Source organism: Callorhinchus milii, unplaced genomic scaffold, assembly GCF_018977255.1.
Source record: "Callorhinchus milii isolate IMCB2004 unplaced genomic scaffold, IMCB_Cmil_1.0 Scaffold1, whole genome shotgun sequence".
Lineage (NCBI taxonomy): Eukaryota > Metazoa > Chordata > Chondrichthyes > Chimaeriformes > Callorhinchidae > Callorhinchus > Callorhinchus milii.
The window spans coordinates 133,825,272-133,844,736 of record NW_024704742.1 but is presented as its reverse complement, the minus strand read 5'-3'; the positions used below and the strand labels follow the sequence as shown (position 1 = coordinate 133,844,736).

The 19,465-nt window shown below is 45.8% G+C and overlaps 1 protein-coding gene across 3 annotated transcripts in view; it reads right to left on the bottom strand.

Annotated features, from left to right (window-relative positions):
• LOC103184875 overlaps window positions 1-19,465 on the bottom strand; it is a 65,227-nt gene that overhangs the window by 1,265 nt on the left and 44,497 nt on the right. For 2 of the 3 annotated variants that reach the window (XR_488579.2, XR_488578.2), the window contains one exon: window positions 1,666-1,780. Coding sequence is in view for 1 of the 3 variants with exons in the window: in XM_007903105.2 (XP_007901296.1) it covers window positions 1,706-1,780; window positions 4,352-4,825 (549 nt within the window). In the remaining 2 variants the exon portion in view is untranslated. Of the gene's footprint in view, window positions 1-1,665; window positions 1,781-4,351; window positions 4,926-19,465 lie in introns of those variants that run through there. The other variant, XM_007903105.2, reaches the window with a different exon arrangement.

Genomic DNA, 19,465 nt, shown 5'->3' with positions numbered 1-19,465 from the left:
AGAATGGACTTTGTTCCTTTATCAAACAGACCTCGTTGACTGCAGACTCAACTTTCTAAATGCTCTCCTTACAGCTTCACCATCCACAAGCTCTATCTCTTCTCCTCCATCTCTTCCCTCATCTACAGGCTGCACTGTCTCATTGTCTCCTAGCGAATTGATTAATAATAATGTAATAATATTAATATAATAATATAATAATTTCCGGCTCAGGCATGATGGGCTGAATGGCCTCATTTTGTGCTGTAATATTCTATGATAATCCTTGCATATAGCACCTTATTATATGGTCGAGACATCTCAAAGCACTTCAGAATATATTATAAAGAGGATTGACAGTATATTTTGTGGCTGAAACGCGACAGTAATTATGCACCGCAGTGTCCCACAAACAGTCATGGATTGACTGACCAAATTTTAGGATTTTTTGAGGAGGAGGATTATTAACCCTGGAAAGTGATCTATCAATCGACACCCAACCGGATTCTTACTTACTGCTACGTAAACAGAGGCATGTGGAGTAAGGAAGCTTTTCCAAGGTTTCTTCGATATCCAACATGAGGACTTCAATATCCTCAGCCTCACCAAAAAATATGTCAAGGCCTCCGTATCGCTCTGGTGTTCTGTAGCCTCACCCTCCTGCTTTCCCCCTCAACTTGGTCTGCCACGCACCTCTTCCCCCACACCATCTCGCTCTCAAGAGACAAACATTAAGCCACTGTGCCCCCACCATATGGAGCTGGCTTCCTCAACACGTCCAACTCAACTCCTTCCCTCCCCACCCCACTCATCTATCTTTAAAAGCCAACTAATAATTGTTGGCCAGGATCCCTGGAGAAATTCACTCCTCTTTTTGAATAGTGCCCTCGGATCTTTAACGTCCAACTGGGCAGGCCTCGGTTTAAAGTGTGATAACACGTTAAACCGAAGCCTGCCCAGTTGGACGGGGCTGAGAGGCTGAAGGCCCAGCCACCAATGGTAGGGCGGTTGGGGCGGCGGATGTGGAGCAGACCGGAGCCAGAGGAACGGAGGGTATGGGCAGGTAGGTAGGGGGATAGTAGGTCAGAGAGGTAGGAGGGAGCAAGGCCGTGAATGGCCTTGTAGGTGAGGATGAGGATCTTAAATTCGATCCTCTGGGGGATGGGGAGCCAGTGGAGGCGAGCGAGGGTGGGAGTGATGTGGTCCCGAAGCCTGGTGCTGCAGAGTTCTGAATGACCTGCAGTGTGGAGGGAGGTGGCGGGAAGGCCGGCGAGGAGAGAGTTCCCATAGTCCAGTCTTGAGGTGATAAAGGCGTGGACCAGAGTTTCAGCTGCGTGAGGGGTGAGGTAGTGCCGTAGTCTTGTGACATTCTGGAGGTGACGGAAGGCGGTGCCAGTTGTGGTGCGGATATGAGGGAGAAAGGACAGCTCAGGGTCGATCAGAACCCCAAGTTTCCTGACTGGCTTTGAGAGGTTGAGAGTGCAGCCTTGGATGCTGATGCTGTCAGCGCCTGAGGAGTCTAGATGTGGGGCTTGAACCCACAATCTTGCGACTCAGAGGTGAGCTTGCTACACACTGAGACAGACTGACACCTCGGTCTTTTGTGGCACCATAATCAACGTGGTTACATTTCTCTGTGTTCAATTCATTTCACGTCGCGATATTTTTGCTATGGCGGATTCTCACCAAAGAGACCGAGGAGACTTCCCCGGGGAGGCTGCAGGGGTTACTTTGACAGAATGGTACCGATCAGCGCCCCGCTCATAAGGAACATTCCGGTGGCAATCATGGGAAAGGATCCCTGTGTGAAGACATAAACATAAGCACATGTTACACCGTAACCATTGCCGTGCATTTATACTACATTTGGTTTATGTCACTGCCGTCCGGCTCCCGTTTGTAACGGGCATGCAAATCAAAAAGGTTGTCGTGATGCCACTTCCAGTTGGTTGGGTCACCACTGATGTCACTTCCAGTTGATAGAACTACCTTCTGCTCCCCTTGACAGGAAGCTACCTGGTCAGCGCCAGCATTCGGAGATGTAAAGCTACAAGTCTCACAGCCCTTGACAAAGCTAGATGGGCAACTGAGCTGCAGGGTGGGAGCCGAGGTGGGGTGGGGAAGGGAAAGATGACCAAAGGAACGCTTAAAGAGGCACATTTTGACACATGCCCTGCATGAAATTAGAGAGCAAGCGAGTCGGAGATGGAGCTAAAGAAAAGTGAGGGCAGAATAATTGAAAGCCAGCCTACCATTGGTGGGGCGGGTAGGGTGAGGGACATGAAGCAGGCTGAGTAAAGCAAGCAGTCAGGTCAGTGGGGTTGAAGGATGTGGTGGGAGGTAGAATGAGGTAGTCCATGGAGGAATTGAAAGAGAGAGAGAGAAAGAGAAAGAGAGAGAGGAAGAGTACAGATAAATATAAAAAAGAGAAGGAACAGCAAAGAGGAAATTAACAGTCCGTTTTAGCTCGCTCACCCTCTCGTCTGGCTCTGTCTCCCTCTCGTTTGCTCTCACTGCAGAGTTTTAGTGAGCTTTACAGATTTAGTGTAAAGTGAGTTACCTGTGTATTTTGCAGGCAAAAAATAATCATATTTTCATTACTGCCCTGAAAGCTTTAAATGGAAAGGAACATAGGAACATGCGGAGGCCATTCAGCCCATCGAGCCTGATCCACCAGTTTATCAGCTAATTTCAGATCTTTTAATCCATTTCTCCCTCTTTTCTCCACACCTTTTATTTCACGAGTTTCAGTCTAGCCCTTTTTAATGATCCCAAGGGGTGTGACTCATAAACTCACCCAAAAATTGTGCAAGAATATGAACAGGAAATCCGAAATGAGTAGTAGGCTTAAATAACAATAAACCTTCCATTTAATCTAAATCCTTATCATGTGGACACAATATTTCACCACACCTCGCAATGTTTTTCTATGAAGTATAGTGACTGTGTATTTTATAGACACATGTGGCAGCCTATTTGCACACAGCAACATTCCACTAACAGTGATGAAGCAAATAACCAATTGTAAAGAACACCGGCAGAAATTGCCTTCTCTTTCTGAATAGCGCCATAGGTGCTGCATTGTCAGAGGTGCCGTCTTTCGGATGAGACGTTAAATCGAGGTCCCGTCTGCCTGTTCAGGTGGATGTTAAAAATCTGCATGGCAGTGTTCAAAAAGAGAAGGGACTTTATCGCGGTATCCTGGCCAACTTTGTCAAGTTTGTGATAAAGAATTCTTCGTTCCAAACACCCCAGATAAAATTTGGTCATTTACTTCCTGGTTGTTCGTGGGACAAATTGACTGATCTACAAAATGCACACTTATAAAATACCTTTTCAGTAAAACCTGGGAGGGGATTTGAAACATCTCGACAATGTGATGAGGCGTTGTATCAACTGCAAGAAATATTTGACCAATTCTGTCTCAATAAGTCTGTGACAATGAATTCCACATTCCAAACATTCCAATGGGTGTGACAATATTTATTTTTCTGACTTGCCCTTTGATTCAGTTTATGTTATCTTCAATGTGTGCCTTCCTGTCTAATCAGCAAGACATCTCAAAGCATTCCCAAGCATTTCGCCCACAAAATATACAGTCAATTCACTTTACAGTATATCCTGTGAAGCGCTTTGAGATGTCTCGAAGACATGAAAAGGCGCTATATCAAATGGCAGGATTACTATTAGTATTAATATTATTTACTGTAACGTGTAGTGACTGTGTATTTCTTTGACGAATGCGGCAATCGACTCGCGCACAGCAATGTCCCACAAACGGCCGTGAAGTGAATGAGCCGGGACACTGGAGAAATGGGAGAAACTCCCTTCTCTTTTCAAACAAAGCTACAGGATCTCCACATTACGCTTCTTTACGGTAAATCCCGTGAAGTGCTTTGAGACATCTCGCTGTGAATAGCACCGTGGGGGATCTTTAACGTTCATCCACCTGAACAGGAGTCCTGTAGCTCAGTGGTTAGAGCACTCGCTTTGCAAGCGAGAGACCTGAGTTCAATTCCAGGCAGGGCGAAACCTTGGGCAAGTTTCCTTACTCCACACGCCTAATAATAATCCCTCCAAAAACCCCAAACAATAATAAATTGGTCATTTTCAATCTACGACTGTTTGTGGGACATTGCTGTGCGCAATTGGCTGCCGCGTTTGCCCACAAATATACAGTCAATTCACTTTACAGTGTGTTCTGTGAAGCGCTTTGGGACGTCCTCCCGACGTGAAAAGCGCTACATCAAATGCAAGGATTATTATTATTATTATTATTAAGAGTCCAGGAAAGGGACTTGTAACTTGGGGGGTTGGGGAGAGAGATGTGGGCGAGAGGTTATTGGTTTTGAGACTTGGTCTCGAGACTCACCCAGATGTTGGGCTGCTGTTGGATCCAGGCGTGCTTGTGTTGGATTAGACACTGAGCCACGCAGTCGGACAACAGAGCCACTTCGTCCTCCGGGCTAGAGCTATCTGGGATTACCCTCTGGGCAACAATGCTCACGAAACTCAGGAAGGCGAGGATACGTCCCAGATTTTTCTTGTCATCCTGGAAGAGCTCGGTGCAGACGGCGCTGATGAACAGCTTGGCTTTACTCGCGCTCATAGGATTGAGCCCGCTCACTATGTCCTCGATCAAGAGCCGGTCAGCCTCCTTCAGCAGCATATCCACACTCAGAGGAGCTATAGCCCCCTCTACCCCGTCCTCTACAGTCCCACTACTGCTCTCGATCAACTGCTTGACCAGAGCACTGCAGCCCAGCTTCAGGTCATCATCGGATCCAATGGTAGGCATCCGTATAAGATTCTTCAACGCCTGTTCAGCCAAATAGGACCCTTTCATTGCGTCCAATTTACTCACCTGATTGCAAGAGAGGTCTAGACTCCGTATTTTCAACACAGCTTTGTGGAAGAACTAGCTCTGAGAGCTTGCTTTGACGTTTACATCGAACACGCCCACTTCTTGAAACAGAGGAGGGAAATTATTGGCTCTATTCATAGGACATCTGCTTACATTGCTGTGTCATCAGTAACCTTAGATGAAATAGGTATGTACAATACTCGATGAGTGAGATGTAAGTAAGAGATCATATTGCAGAACACACCCAACAATTGTCTGTTAACAAAATAGGATTGTAATCAAACAAGGGATGGATTTTGTGGTATTACATCAGGAGGGAGCATGTCTCAAAGTGCTTCACAGAGTTTTACCGGAGAGTATACTCACTGTGTATTTTGTAAGCAAACGCGACAGCCAATTTGCAAACAGCAAAGATCCACGTACAGAATGACCAATTTTTATCAGGGGTGGGGGGCGAGGCAATTGTTGGCCATGACACTAGGAGAAACTTCCTTCTCTTTTCGAATATTGACTCACAGACAAATGGTTTAACGTCTCATCCAACAATGTTCTCCAACAAAGTTCTTTGCTGAAAAAAAAATTAATTAAGAAGAAACTATATCCCCTTCCTTTTGGAATGCAGTCCCACACATTTTTGAAAGAGGCTGCTACTCACATTGCAACAACTGGGTGACACTGTGATAATGTTTGTTGCTTTACACCGAAAGAAAAAATAAATAAATTCTTAAATAAATAAAAATACATCCTTGCATTTGATACAGAACTTTGTGGGATACACTTTAAAGTAGTGTGACTGTGTATTTTGGGCGATCATAGCAGCCAGTTCGCACAAAGTAATGTCCCCCAAGCAAATGAATTGAATGACCGATTCTATCTCGTGGAGTCCTGTAGCTCAGTGGTTAGAGCACTCGCTTTGCAAGTGAGAGACCTGAGTTCAATTCCAGGCAGAGGGCGAAACCTTGGGCAAGTTTCCTTACTCCACACAGAGCCTAATAATAATCCCTCCAAAACCAAAAACAATAATAAATTGGTCATTTTCAATCTACGACTGTTTGCGGGACATTGCTGTGCGCAATTGGCTGCCGTGTTCGCCCACCAGAATCTCGGGTGCAGTGGGTGGCTGAAAGCACAGTTGCCAATGGTGGAGTGGAGGGGTTGAGGGACAGGCAGAAAGGCCAAGTCAGTTGAGCAAATGAGGAGGGGGGAGGGGAATTGAAGTGCGAGCAGGTTTGAGAGGTAGGGAGGGGCTGGAGCATGAAATGATTTGTAGACGAGAGTGAGGATCTTGAAATCGATCATTCTGCAACAGGGAGCTATAGAGCCTGGTAACATCATGCATCTCTGACCTCCTCAAAGCCTACTCCTCTAGTCCTCCCCACCGTCCCCACCACCCCTCACCCACCCGTCCGTCCCCATCCCCCCCCCAGCTGCACATCCCCCGAGATTGAAAGTCCTGACGTGGGTCTTGAACCCACAACTTCTGACTCTCATGTACAAATCACTTCATTCCCTGGTAACTCACTGCCTCTGTGACCTGCTTACCCCCGCCCACTTCAAAACCCTCTGCCTCCGGTAAGCCGACTCTGGCCTCCTGCATGTCCCTCGTCCCCTCCTCTCCTCCGTCAGCGGTCGTGCTTTCAGCCGTGAAGCCCCGAAACTGTGGAATTCTCTGCCTGAATCCCTTTCCCTTGCCCCTTCTTTGTCTGTCTTCTGATCACATTGAAGATTTTCCTCTTCGATCATGCCTATGATCACCTTCCTCCTTTCTTCGTCTCGGCGTCAAACCCCGCCACTGATAAGCGCTTTGTGTGCTGTATAAATGCATTGTATTCTATTAATGTGAGTGAGTAGTTAGTAATAACATGCTTTGCATTTGACACATCGCTTTAACAGGTAGTCGAGTGTTTGGTAGGATATACTGTGAAGTGGTATAACTGTGTGTGTGTTGTGGGTGAGGAGTGGACTTTAATGGAACTGAAAAGGTCATTCAGTGGTTGCTGATTGTTCCACTAAATGGAAATTGATGTTTTGTTGGTTCAGGTCCACACTTGGTGTTGAAGTTATGTTGTGTAGGAACTGTCGGAGGGGGGAGACAAGATTCCAATCACAATGAAAACAACGCAATAAAGGGAGAGACGAGTATAAAGTGGATTAATGGGAGTTTTAGAGAGCGATACATTCTTGTGCTGTGTTCATCAGGCATTATGTGGAGTCCTGTAGCTCAGTGGTTAGAGCACTCGCTTTGCAAGTGAGAGACCTGAGTTCAATTCCAGGCAGAGGGCGAAACCTTGGGCAAGTCTCCTTACTCCACACACCTAATAATAATCCCTCCAAAAAAACAAAACAATAATAAATTGGTCATTTTCAATATACGACTGTTTGTGGGACACTGCTGTGCGCAATTGTCTGCCGCGTTCGCCCACAAATATACAATCAATTCACTTTACAGTATATTCTGTGAAGCGTTTTGGGACGTCTAGAAGACGTGAAAAGCGCTATATCAAATGCAAGGATTATTATTACTGTTATTATGACATAGAGATCTGAACAGATCATCATTATTACACCTAATCCAAGACTATACTGACTGTCTGACTGTCCCATTACCTGGTCCTCCAAACAGAATCCTTAATAAATTGGGAGTCAATGTGGTTTGCTTTCAGATTTACCAAGGCAACTGCAAAAACAACTTGCATTTACCAGGACGCCATTCACATAGGAAAGCATCTCAGAGCACTTTACAGTGGTGTGGATCAGAGACCAAGCTCGGAGAAAGGGGTTGAAGCAGGTGACCTTAGGTGTGGTGAGATTTGAAGATAGGTAGAGATGGGCAGGATGTCAAGAGCGCTGAGGTTCTAGGAGGCAAGGGGCAATTTCAGGATAAACACCAGAAAGCACTTGGTGTCAGCCCGACTTGGTTATAATAATCCAATAATAATCTTTGCATTTGATATAGCGCCTTATCACGTCTTTGAGACATCTCAAAGTGCTTCACTGTGAAGTAAATTGACTGTATATTTTATGGGCGAAATGGGGCAGCCAATTACACACAGAAGTGTCCCACAAACAGTCGTGAATTGAGTGATCAATTGTTTTTTTAACAGGAATTATTTGGGTTGGTAGCACTCTCGCCTCTCAATCAAAAGGTTGTGAGTTCAAGCCCCCGTCAAGTTACAATAATAATAATAATAATAATAATCCTTGCATTTGATATAGCGCTTTTCACGTCAGAAGGACGTCCCAAAGCGCTTCACAGAACACACTGTAAAGTGAATTGACTGTATATTTGTGGGCGAACGCGGCAGCCAATTGCGCACAGCAATGTCCCACAAACAGTCGTAGATTGAAAATGACCAATTTATTATTGTTTTGGGATTTGGAGGGATTATTATTAGGCTCTGTGTGGAGTAAGGAAACTTGCCCAAGGTTTCGCCCTCTGCCTGGAATTGAACTCAGGTCTCTCGCTTGTCAAAGCGAGTGCTCTAACCACTGAGCTACAGGACGATGTGAAATCGAGGCCCTTTTTGCCTGTTCAGATGGATTTAAAGACCCACATCATGTTATTCGAAAAAGGAAGTAAGTTTCTCCTGGCCAAAAATCCCCTAAATGAAATAGATCATTGAATTCACGGCTATTGTGGGGTGTTGTTGTGCATTTCCTTATAGCTTTGCATAGATTTACAAAGAATTTACATAGAGTCCCTCCCGATTGGCTCACAGCAGCGCCTCAGCACCTCAGGCTCTGGCAGCATCAACCTCCACGGTTACACACTACAACTCACCACGTCAGTCAGGAACCTCGGTGTCTTGTTCGACCCTCAACTGTCTTTTCTCCCCCACATTCAAGCCATGACCCGCTCTGCCTTCCCTCACCTCTGTAACATCGCCCGACTCTGCCACTACCTCACTTCTCAGGCCACTGAAACTCTTGTTCATGCCTTCATCACCTCCAGGCTCGACTATACAAATGCCCTGCTTGTCTGCCTTCCCAACTCCTCCCTCCACAGGCTGCAGATAACCCAGAGCTCTGCAGCCCGTGTCCTCTCCCGCACCAAACTCCATGACCCAATCTCCCCCATTCTCGCCCGACCCCACTGGCTCCCTATCCTTCAGAGGATCCAATTCAAGATCCTGATCCTCACCTACAAAGCCCTCCATGGCCTCGCCCCACCCTACCTCTGCGACCTCCTAACCCCCTACCAACCCGCCCGCTCCCTCTGCTCAGCCGGCTCTGCCCTGCTGCACGTCCTCCACCCCACCTGCCCCACCATTGGAGGGAGAGCCTTCAGCCACTCTGCCCCCAACCTCTGGAATTCTATCCCCCAATCACTCCGCCTCGCCCCCTCCTTAGCCTCCTTCAAGTCCCACCTCAAAACCCTCCTCTTCGACCATGCCATCGGCCAACCCCCCTTCCCCTCCCTTCCCTTCCCCACCTGACCCCAGCTCGGGTCTGAAATGCTGTACACTGTCCAGTGCCTTGTGATGTCCTCCCGACGTGAAAGACGCTATACAAATGTAATCTTGTTGCTTTTGTAGACTGTACATCATGGAAACAGGCCATTCATCCCAATTAATGGTGTTTGTACTCCACTCCTCCTCAACTACTCCTAACTCTCTTCCATACCTTCCTATTCCCTTCTCCCTCATGTGTCTATCTGGAGTAAAGAGTACACAGTCACTGCACTTACCACAAAATCCTGCGAAGCGCTTTGAGACGTTCTCCTGACGTGAAAACCACTGCATCAAATGCAAGGATTGTTACTACTATTATATCTTTTGCACAGTGGTTAGTTCACCACTGGAACGGGTTCACCAGGAAGTGTGGTTAAGGCCAGGACACTGGATCCTTTCAGACACATAGAAATTTACATCACTGAGGAAAGCCATTGTTGTCTGTGTTGGTCCTTTTAAGAGCGATCCATTCAGTCCCGTTTACCCGCCTTTTCCCTATAGGCCTGTAACTCATTCCTTTAAAAGACAGTTTAATAATAATAATTATCATAATCCAGCTCCCCCACATCTCCCTTGCTCGGGACCAACCCTTCGAGAAATGGAGTCCTGTAGCTCAGTGGTTAGAGCACTCGCTTTGCAAGTGAGAGACCTGAGTTCAATTCCAGGCAGAGGGCGAAACCTTGGGCAAGTTTCCTTACTCCACACAGAGCCTAATAATAATCCCTCCAAAACCAAAAACAATAATAAATTGGTCATTTTCAATCTACGACTGTTTGTGGGACATTGCTGTGCGCAATTGGCTGCTGCGTTCGCCCACAAATATACAGTCAATTCACTTTACAGTGTGTTCTGTGAAGCGCTTTGGGACGTCCTCCTGACGCGAAAAGCGCTATAACAAATGCAAGGATTATTATTATTATTATAAGTCACTCTGCACTATATAATGCCAAATCTCCAGCTTGTAATTCCTGTGACGAACAGCAGGTGGCAGCCTCAGGCCATGATTAATGTATGGGAGATGGTGGGCTGGTTATTTTGAGTCCAACAAAGTGACTCTCTCGGCAGCAGACTGAATGCCTTTGGTTGAATAGACACACGATGAGTCGTCGTGTCCCAGCTCCGCTCCTTTCTCTCTCGCCATTCCCTCTTTGAACCCCTCCAATCCGGCTTCCGCGCTGCCCACAGTACGGAAACAGCTCTGGTCAAAGTCACCAATGACATTCTCAATATCTGTGATCAGAGCTCCCTCTGCCTCCTTGTCCTCCTCGACCTCTCTGCCGCCTTCGACACTGTCGACCACTCCATCCTCATACACCGCTTCTCCGCTTTACTCAATCTTCGCGGACCTGCCCTTTCCTGGTTCAATTCCTATCTCTCTCACCGTCTCCACTTCGTTGCCTCTAACGCTTTTCCTCCAGCCCCCGAACTGTCACATCTGGCGTCCCCCAGGGCTCTGTCCTTGGCCCTCTCCTCGTTAATATCTACACGCTCCCCATTGGTGACATCATCCGCAGACATGGGGTCAACTTCCACATGTATGCGGATGACACCCAACTCTATCTTTCTGCCTCCACTCTCAACTCCAGGACCACTGCTGTCTTGACAGACTGTCTGTCGGACATCAAGTCCTGGATGAGGGCAAATTTCCGACAGTTGAATGTGAACAAGACTGAGGCCCTCCTGATTGCCTCGCGCCAGTGCCTCAGCACCTCAGGCTCTGGCAGCATCAACCTCCATGGTTGCACACTACAACTCACCGCCAGTCAGGAACCTCGGTGTCTTCTTCGAACCTCAACTGTCTTTTCTCCCCCACATTCAAGCCATGACCCGCACTGCCTTCCCTCACCTCCGTAACATCGCCCGACTCCGCCACTGCGTCACCCCTCAGGCCGCTGAAACTCTTGTTCATGCCTTCATCATCTCCAGGCTCGACTATGCAAATGTCCTGCTTGTCGGTCCTCCCAACTCCTCCCTCCACAGGCTGCAGATAACCCAGAACTCTGCAGCCCGTGTCCTCTCCCGCACCAAACTCCGTGACCCCATATTCCCCACTCTCGCCCGACTCCACTGACTCCCTATCCTTCAGAGGATCCAGTTCAAGATCCTGTTCCTCACATACAAAGCCCTCCATGGCCTCGCCCCACCCTACCTCTGCGACCTCCTAACCCCCTACCAACCCACTCATTCCCTCCACTCAGCCGGCTCTGGCCTGCTCCACATCCCCCGACCCACTCGTCCCACCATTGGCGGGAGAATCTTCAGCCACTCTGCCCCCAACCTCTGGAATTTCATCCCCCAATCACTCCACCTCGCCCCCTCCTTAGCCTCCTTCAAGTCCCTCCTCTTCGACCATGCCATCGGCCACCTCCCTTCCCCCCTTACCCCCCCCAACCCAAGCTTGGGTCTGAAATGCTGTACTCTGTCCAGCGCCTTGGGACGTCCTCCCGACGTGAAAGGCGCTATATAATGTAATCTTGTTGTTGTTGTATAAGTTGACACTGTAATGTAGTGCGGTGGTGGGAACACTGCATTGTCGGAGATGTCATCTTTTGGAATAGGATGTTAAACCAAGGTCCCATCTGCCTGCTCAGGTGCATGTTAAAAGATCCTATGATGCAATTTGTAAAGAGAAGAGAGATTGAAAAGAGATGACCTGCCAAAACAATCGCTCTTTGTGATACAATGCCTTTCGTAAATTGACACACAAAGTAAACATACACAGTTACTGCACTTTGCAGTATATCATGTGAAGCACTTTGAAGTGTTCTGATGTGAAAGGGCTGTATTAAATGTAAGGATTATTCTTGTTCCTTGTGTGGCGATTTGATAAAGTTCTACAGCTGAGACGTTATGAAGATTAATGCGCGTAATTAATTATAAGTGAATGCGGTGGGCAATTTGGGCACAGCAGTGTTCCACAATCAGCCATGAAGTGAGTGACCAATTTCATTTCGGGGATTGTTGGCCAGGACACAGGGAGAAAAAAATTCCCTTCTCTTTTCGAATAGTGCCACGGGATCTTTAACATCCACATGAACAGGCAGATGGGGCCTCGGTTTAACATCTCATCCGATGGATGATGCATCTGACAATGCAGTGTAAGGAAGGACAACACACCAGATGTTACTGTTTGCAGTTTATCCTTTGCGTTTCAATTCCAGCGGTAGCCGACGCAAAGAGATAGATGGAAAGCGATTAACATTCACGATGTTCCGCAGAACTATCTGGTGCCATTGAATAGAAACCATTTGTTTCCACTTTGTTTCCCCTAAAGATTTGCATTATAACAACTTAAGTCAAAATCCCAGCCTACAATTTCTCTTCTGGGCACTTAGTCTCAGCCTTGCTGGCTCTTAAGGTCTCAATTCTTCGGGCTATTTAGAGCAATATTTCCGTGCGTGCTGTAACCAGCATCATCACTACGGAGCCAAGCAAAGCCCCCTAACCACCACCCCACCCCGGCCCCCCCGGTAAGAATGAAGGACGTGACCCTTTTTTTTTGGCTATTGGTTTTTTCACTTGTTTACATTCCCAGAACAAATGGCTCGATCTGACAGGGGCCCCGGCAGGAAGTTTGTGAGCAAAGGCCAAATCCCATGACGTGAGGTTCATTGACGTTTTTAAGATGCTTTGCTGTAATCTCAGCAGTATTGTAATTGCATTAATATTAATCAGGCCCCTCTCTCTCTCTCTCACTTTCGTTCTCACTTTGGCACCGAGCGGTATTAATTATACAATTTGATAAATTTTTAATATATTAATAATAATAAAACTTGCATTTGACATAACGCTTTTCACGCCTTGGAGGCATCTGAAAGCCCTTCGCAGAATATACTGTATATTTGTGGGCGAAACATGACAGCCAATTGCACACAGCAGTGTCTCACAATCGTGGATTGAGTGACTGACTTATTAATGGCCAAAGGCATGCAAGAATACAATTCAATTCAATACAAAAAACATTTTTTTTCTTGAGGGATTATTATCAGGCGTGTGGGATAAGGAATCTTACCCAAGGTTTTGCCCTGCCGGGAATCTAACCCAGTCTCTCGCTTGTGAACCATGGAGCTACACAACGCTGCATATTAGAAAAGAAAACATTTTTTTGCTTCTTTCAAGTTGAAAGAATCATAGAATATTTAAGCACAGATGTAGGACATTTGGTGCATTGAGCCTATGCCAATTCACTACACTAGTTGTTTAGTCCCACTCCGCTGTCTCCCACCCACCCCCCCCCCACACACACACACACACACACATTGGCGACTGTATTCACTTACAAAGCATACAGTCTCACAATCAATCGCGTGAGGTGCTTTGAGACACGAAATGCACTATGTAAACGTGAATTTAATGTATTTGTGCATGCCTTTGGCCAACCTACGCTAACAAATCAGGAACTGCCTGCCTTAGTCCCCCTGCCTCATTCCCTTGTTTATCTGTCTTTTGGTTTTGCCAACCTGCGCCTAAAACGTCCCAAAATTAGGTAAAGCAGGGAGATAGCGTGCAATCCATTCCAACAATCTAGCTCTGGGATTTCCACCTGTAGGTGGGTAGGATGGAATCCTCAGTTTGGTTGGGGTACTCTTAAGCACGTGATGGGCTTCCTTCCGCATGTGTCAAAAATAATTACCTGTCTTTAAATCTTACTTTGAGATGTACTTAAAGTCCTGTAGCTCAGTGATTAGAGCACTCGCTTTGCAAGCGAGAGACCTGGGTTCGATTCCCGGCAGAGTGAAACCTTGGGCAAGTTTCCTTACTCCACATGACGGATAATAATCCCTCAAAAGATGATAAATTGGTCATTTCAATCCAGGACTGTTTGTGGCACATTGCTGTGCGCAATTGGCTGCCGCGTTCGCCCACAAATATACAGTCAATTCACTTTACAGTGTGTTCTGTGAAGCGCTTTGGGACGTCCTCCCGACGTGAAAAGCGCTATATCAAATGCAAGGATTATTATTATTATTATTCTGCAAAGTGCTTTGAGACGTCTAGAAGACATGAAAAGCGCGATATCAAATGCAAGGATTATTATTATTATTACTTCCTCGACTGAGTTTACACCAAACCCCTTCCCCCCCAAATAATCCAAACTTGGTGTTTTTTTCCTAACTTTGATATATGAAAGACATTTGACTCTCAACCACAGTGGCCTCATATCACTTTGCAATAAGTCGAGCTGAAAGCTGAGTGAGCGATGGGACAGGCAAGTGGTCAGACTCAATAACAAAGAGTTTATCAGCTGGAGTGAATGCCTGACTGTCCGCCTGACTGTCTGTGAGTTCAAAGCAGAGGTAATGTCACAAACCGCATCTGACGAGCGTTTGAAAATGATTAACATGAAAGAGGTGAGACGCAGAAACATCACAGCCCTTCACCTTCTGTTTCCTAATGAAACTGATCCATTCGCAAATCCGAGGTTCTTCTGCTCAGCTCCCATCAGGGTTTCTTCACCTCAGACAGCGACTGTATCAAACTCACCGATCGCTCACTTGCTCGCTCGCTCCTACTTATAGCGTCTCTGGTTTTGTTAGACTCTCGATTTACCTTTACAACGACGACTTGCATTTATATTTACCAGTTGTACCCTTTCCCTTGCCTCCTTCAAGGTCCGTCTCAAGACCCTCCTCTTCTTTTATATTTTTAAGAGGTGATATTCAGAGCAGAGTTGTATATTTGATATAAAATGAAATCCAGGAATGCTTTTGGAAATACAGTAGTCTCTATCTTTCAGATGTTTTTCAGATATTAAACTGTGGTCCCATCTGCCTGTTCAGGTGAATGTTAAATGGCTCTATTTGCAAAGAGAAGGGGGTTTCTCCCAGTGTCCCGATCAACAATCTCCCAAATAAAATTGGTCACTCATTCCATAGCTGTTTGAGGGACATTGCTGTGCGTAAAATTGGGTTCTAGATTCACCTACAAAATACAGCCACTGAAATCACAGTAAATTCTGTGAAAAAATATTTTTTTTATTACTATCACCTAGACTTCAGAAGTTGGATTCAATGTTGAACTTTGCTGTCTCTCCTCTCACACAACACAACACCTAATGGAAAGTACATTTATATTTTTGTACATTGAGCAATTAAAGTGAAGGAGCTAGTCACTCAGTGAAGGACATCAACAAGGTTAGAAATGGTAAAAGGCAAGGTGCAATAAACATTACACACAGCAAGTGTTGTTTTTAAAAGGTTATAAATTGCAGGAGGACAATAGGAGATTGTGGAGGTAGCCTTACCGTCTTGAGAAAGAATGAGTTACCGTGACTTAGAGGGACAAATAACTTGGGCTAAATATAGAGTCCTGTAGCTCAGTGGTTAGAGCACTCGCTTTGCAAGCGAGAGACCTGAGTTCAATTCCAGGCAGGGCGAAACCTTGGGCAAGTTTCCTTACTCCACACAGAGCCTAATAATAATCCCTCCAAAACCCAAAACAATAATAAATTGGTCATTTTCAATCCATGACTGTTTGATTCCTTACGCAGAGTGAAAAGTCGGGCAAAGTCAATTCACTTCACAGTATTTTTTGTGCTTTGAGACGTCACAAAGACGTGATACGGCGCTATATCAAATGTGAGGATTATTATTCAGTTTAGAACCACATTACTGATCTACAGTCATTTTCAGTTAAAGTATAATTGAGCGCTGGATTATATTATTAATTTAGAAAATAATATCCAGGGATACAGTGTATACTTTGTGATCCGACATGTCAAACAACTGCCAAGATAGTGGAAGGCGAACTAGACGGATCTTGTTTATTTTTGCCTAGCAAATTCTTATGTTCTGATACATTTAAGAGTGTTTGCCTAGAAAACACACAGTCACTACACTTTATGGTAAATCCTGTGAATCGCTTTGAGATGCACTCCTGGACTGAAAGGAGTCATATCAAATATAAGGATGATGATTATTATATTATTATTATTATTATATTTATTTAGAGGATGTCCCAATGTATTGCTGCTATTGTTTCTTTTTAAAAATAGTTTCTTCAATATCTTTCCTCCCACCCTCCTGGCTCAGCTCTACTGGCTCCCCATCCCATCCAGAGCTTTAGGACATCCTCCCACTGTGAAAGGATCAATTTGTAAACTGTATTGTAATTGTATCACACCTCGGAGTGCTTCACAATGACTGAGAGAGAGAGAGATAGATAGAGATCGAGAGAGATAGAGAGACAGATATAAGAGAGAGATAAAGGAATCAAATAGAGAGAGCGAGAGAGAGAGAGAGAGAGAAAGAGAGGGATGGTTGAACAGGTAGGTTTTGAGTAATTCCCCATCAAAGAGGTAGGTTTTTTTAGGGGTGTGTGGGTACTTGAAGACAGATGGGAAGGGGTAATGGAGGGATTAGAGGGAAAGAGTTCCAGAGGTGAGTGGCATAGAATCTGTCAGCTCGTCCAGCGATAGGGAGTGAGACATGCAACAAGCCTAAGCTGGGTGGGGTTGGGAGGGGGTAATGGAGTGAGGAATGGGGTACGAGAAGATCAGAGCGATAGGGAGGCGCTAACAGATTTGGAGGTGATGTGAGGTGAAGTTATCAAATGTGAAAAATTGCAACAGAGCACAAAACAAGCTATTCTCCCTCCCTCATTGGATGTTTCTGCACGTATCTGGGTTCCACATCACCCATACTAGCTGTTGAGACAGCCATAGAGAACATTGAGCATCCACTGTTTTTTTTGCTGTTAATAAAAGGATCTCAAAGTCACCTTCCACAAACATGTTGAATAAAATGGGCTGTTTGGCTGACTTCCAGAATACCTCCATTAAGTAAGAACACTGCCAGTGACATTACCCTTTAAGTATAATCTCCACTCGCTCTTCTACTGTGTCCTTGAGGAGAATGTATCATTCCTCACCAGGGAGAGGGAAATCGGAGACCTCGCGCTCTTGAGCTCTCTTTAGCCTCAGCAATCTCCTCAACAATGAGAGATGATCATCTCTCATCCAAAGCTGTAGCAGAAGGATCCATAGGTGCGTTTGAAAGAGAGATAATAACAATAATGATAATCCCTTATATTTAAAATATAATGTCTTATCATGTCATCGAGACATCTCAAAGTGCTTCACAAAGTGTGAAGTGTAGTGACTGTATATTTGTTGGACAGATGGTTGGGCGGTGGAGGTATAAAGGGGAATGGCAAACATGTCGATCAAAACATTGTGGGGATCAAAAGATCCGCCAGGATCTAATAAATTATTGGAACAGGTTTGACGGGCTGAATGGCCTCCTACTATTCCTGCTTCCTATGTTTCCATGTCCCTGAACATTGGTAGCAGCCTTAAATTATCTAGTCTGAGCCATTAAATCACATAGACTTACACAGGAGAATATACTGTAAAGTGTAGTGACTGTGTATTGTGTGGGCGAAACGCGGAAGCCAATCACGTACAGCAGCCTACAAATCCAGTCATAGATGGATAGAGTGACCAAATTATTATTATTGTTGTTTTTTAAAGGATTATTACCCCCGGAAAATGATTCACCAATCAACTAACAATTGGGCTCGTGCTTTCTGCTAGGTAAACAGAGGCGTGTGGAGTAAGGAAACTTACTCCACACGCCTCTGTTTATATATCTCACCAATTCTGGCCCAGGCTCCACTGAGCCTGATCGACTTCAGGATCCTCACATTCATGTTCAAATCCCTTCACTCCCTGGCACCTCCCTACCTCTCTGACCTCCGCACTCCCCAATCCACCACCCGGCGCCTCCGCTTGACTGGCACCGGCCTCCTGCTCGTCCCTCACACCCTCCACCCCACCATTGGAGGTCGCGCTTTCAGCCACTGCGCCCCAGAACTCTGGAACACTCTCCCTCAATCCCTCTGCCTTGACCCTCTCTCCCCTCTTTCAAGTCCCCTTGAAAACATTCCTCTTCGTTCCTGCTTATGGCCACCTCTTTCCTTCCCCCTCCCCCTGGCTCAGGTTCCACCACTGTTAAGCGCTCTGAGACACTACAACAACAACAACAACAAGATTCCATTTATAGGGCGCCTTTCACGTCAGGAGGACGTCCCAAGGCGCTGTCCACTACCATGCGTGGAGGGCGCTATATAAGTGCAAGTTGGTGTTGTTGTTGTACTCCACGTGCCTAAGGTTTTGCCCTGCCCCAGAATGGCCACCCAGCTTAATAATAATCCTTGCATTTGATAGAGAGCCCTATCATGTCTGTGAGACATCTCAAAGCGCTTGACAGAATATACTGTAAAGTGATTTGACTCTATAGTTTGTGGGCGAAACGTGGAAGTCAATTGCGCACAGGAGCGTCCTACAAACAGTCATCGCTAACAACCTACTTACTAGCTTGTGAGGTGAGTGCTCTAACTGCTACGCTACAGTACTCCATAGTGCACACATGTACAAATGTACATAGAGTCAATGTTATAACTACTGTGCTTGTTTAATAGTGAAACTGAAATATCAGCAACTCAGGGTAAACATACCTCTGCCACTCAACCCCAATATTTCCATTGGGGAGGGGGATTAGCCCCCACTGCACCCCTTGATTCCACTGGTGCCAACAAAGTGCCTACAACACGCCTGAAATATTCATGAAGTAGGCAAATGACAAAAATTTGCATTTCATTTCCTCGTTCAGGGAATTGTGTCCTTATTATTCCAACACGTTCCAGGAAGATGACCGTTTAATTTGTTTGCCGACTTTCTCTGTGAGAAGATCACAATGCGATAAATGATTGATAGGCAGCGGGTCAAATTCCGAAATTAAGGTATGCGCTTCAACAGAGCAGAACACAGCGAGAGGAAATGATTCCATTGAGGAAATAGGGAAGCAGGGAATAGTGCCAGCCTGGCACAGCTGTTAACACTCTCCGCAATGCAGAGTCTGTTACTATTTCACTGCATCTACTGGTGATCACAATGGAATCTCAATCCCCTTTGAGGCTTTCTTTCTCCCCTCAGGGACGCTCCCACCTTACCAAACCCCAAAGGATGTTAACAGTAATAATAATAACCCTTGCAAATTGATATGGCGCCTTATCAGTCTTCGAGACATCTCAAAGTGCTTCACAGAATATATTGTAAAGTGGAGTGACTGTATTTTGTGGTCATATGCAGCAGCCAGATTGCGTACAACAACATCCCACAAACAGCCATGGAGTGAATGTCCAACTTTATTTGAGGGACTGTTAGCTGAGA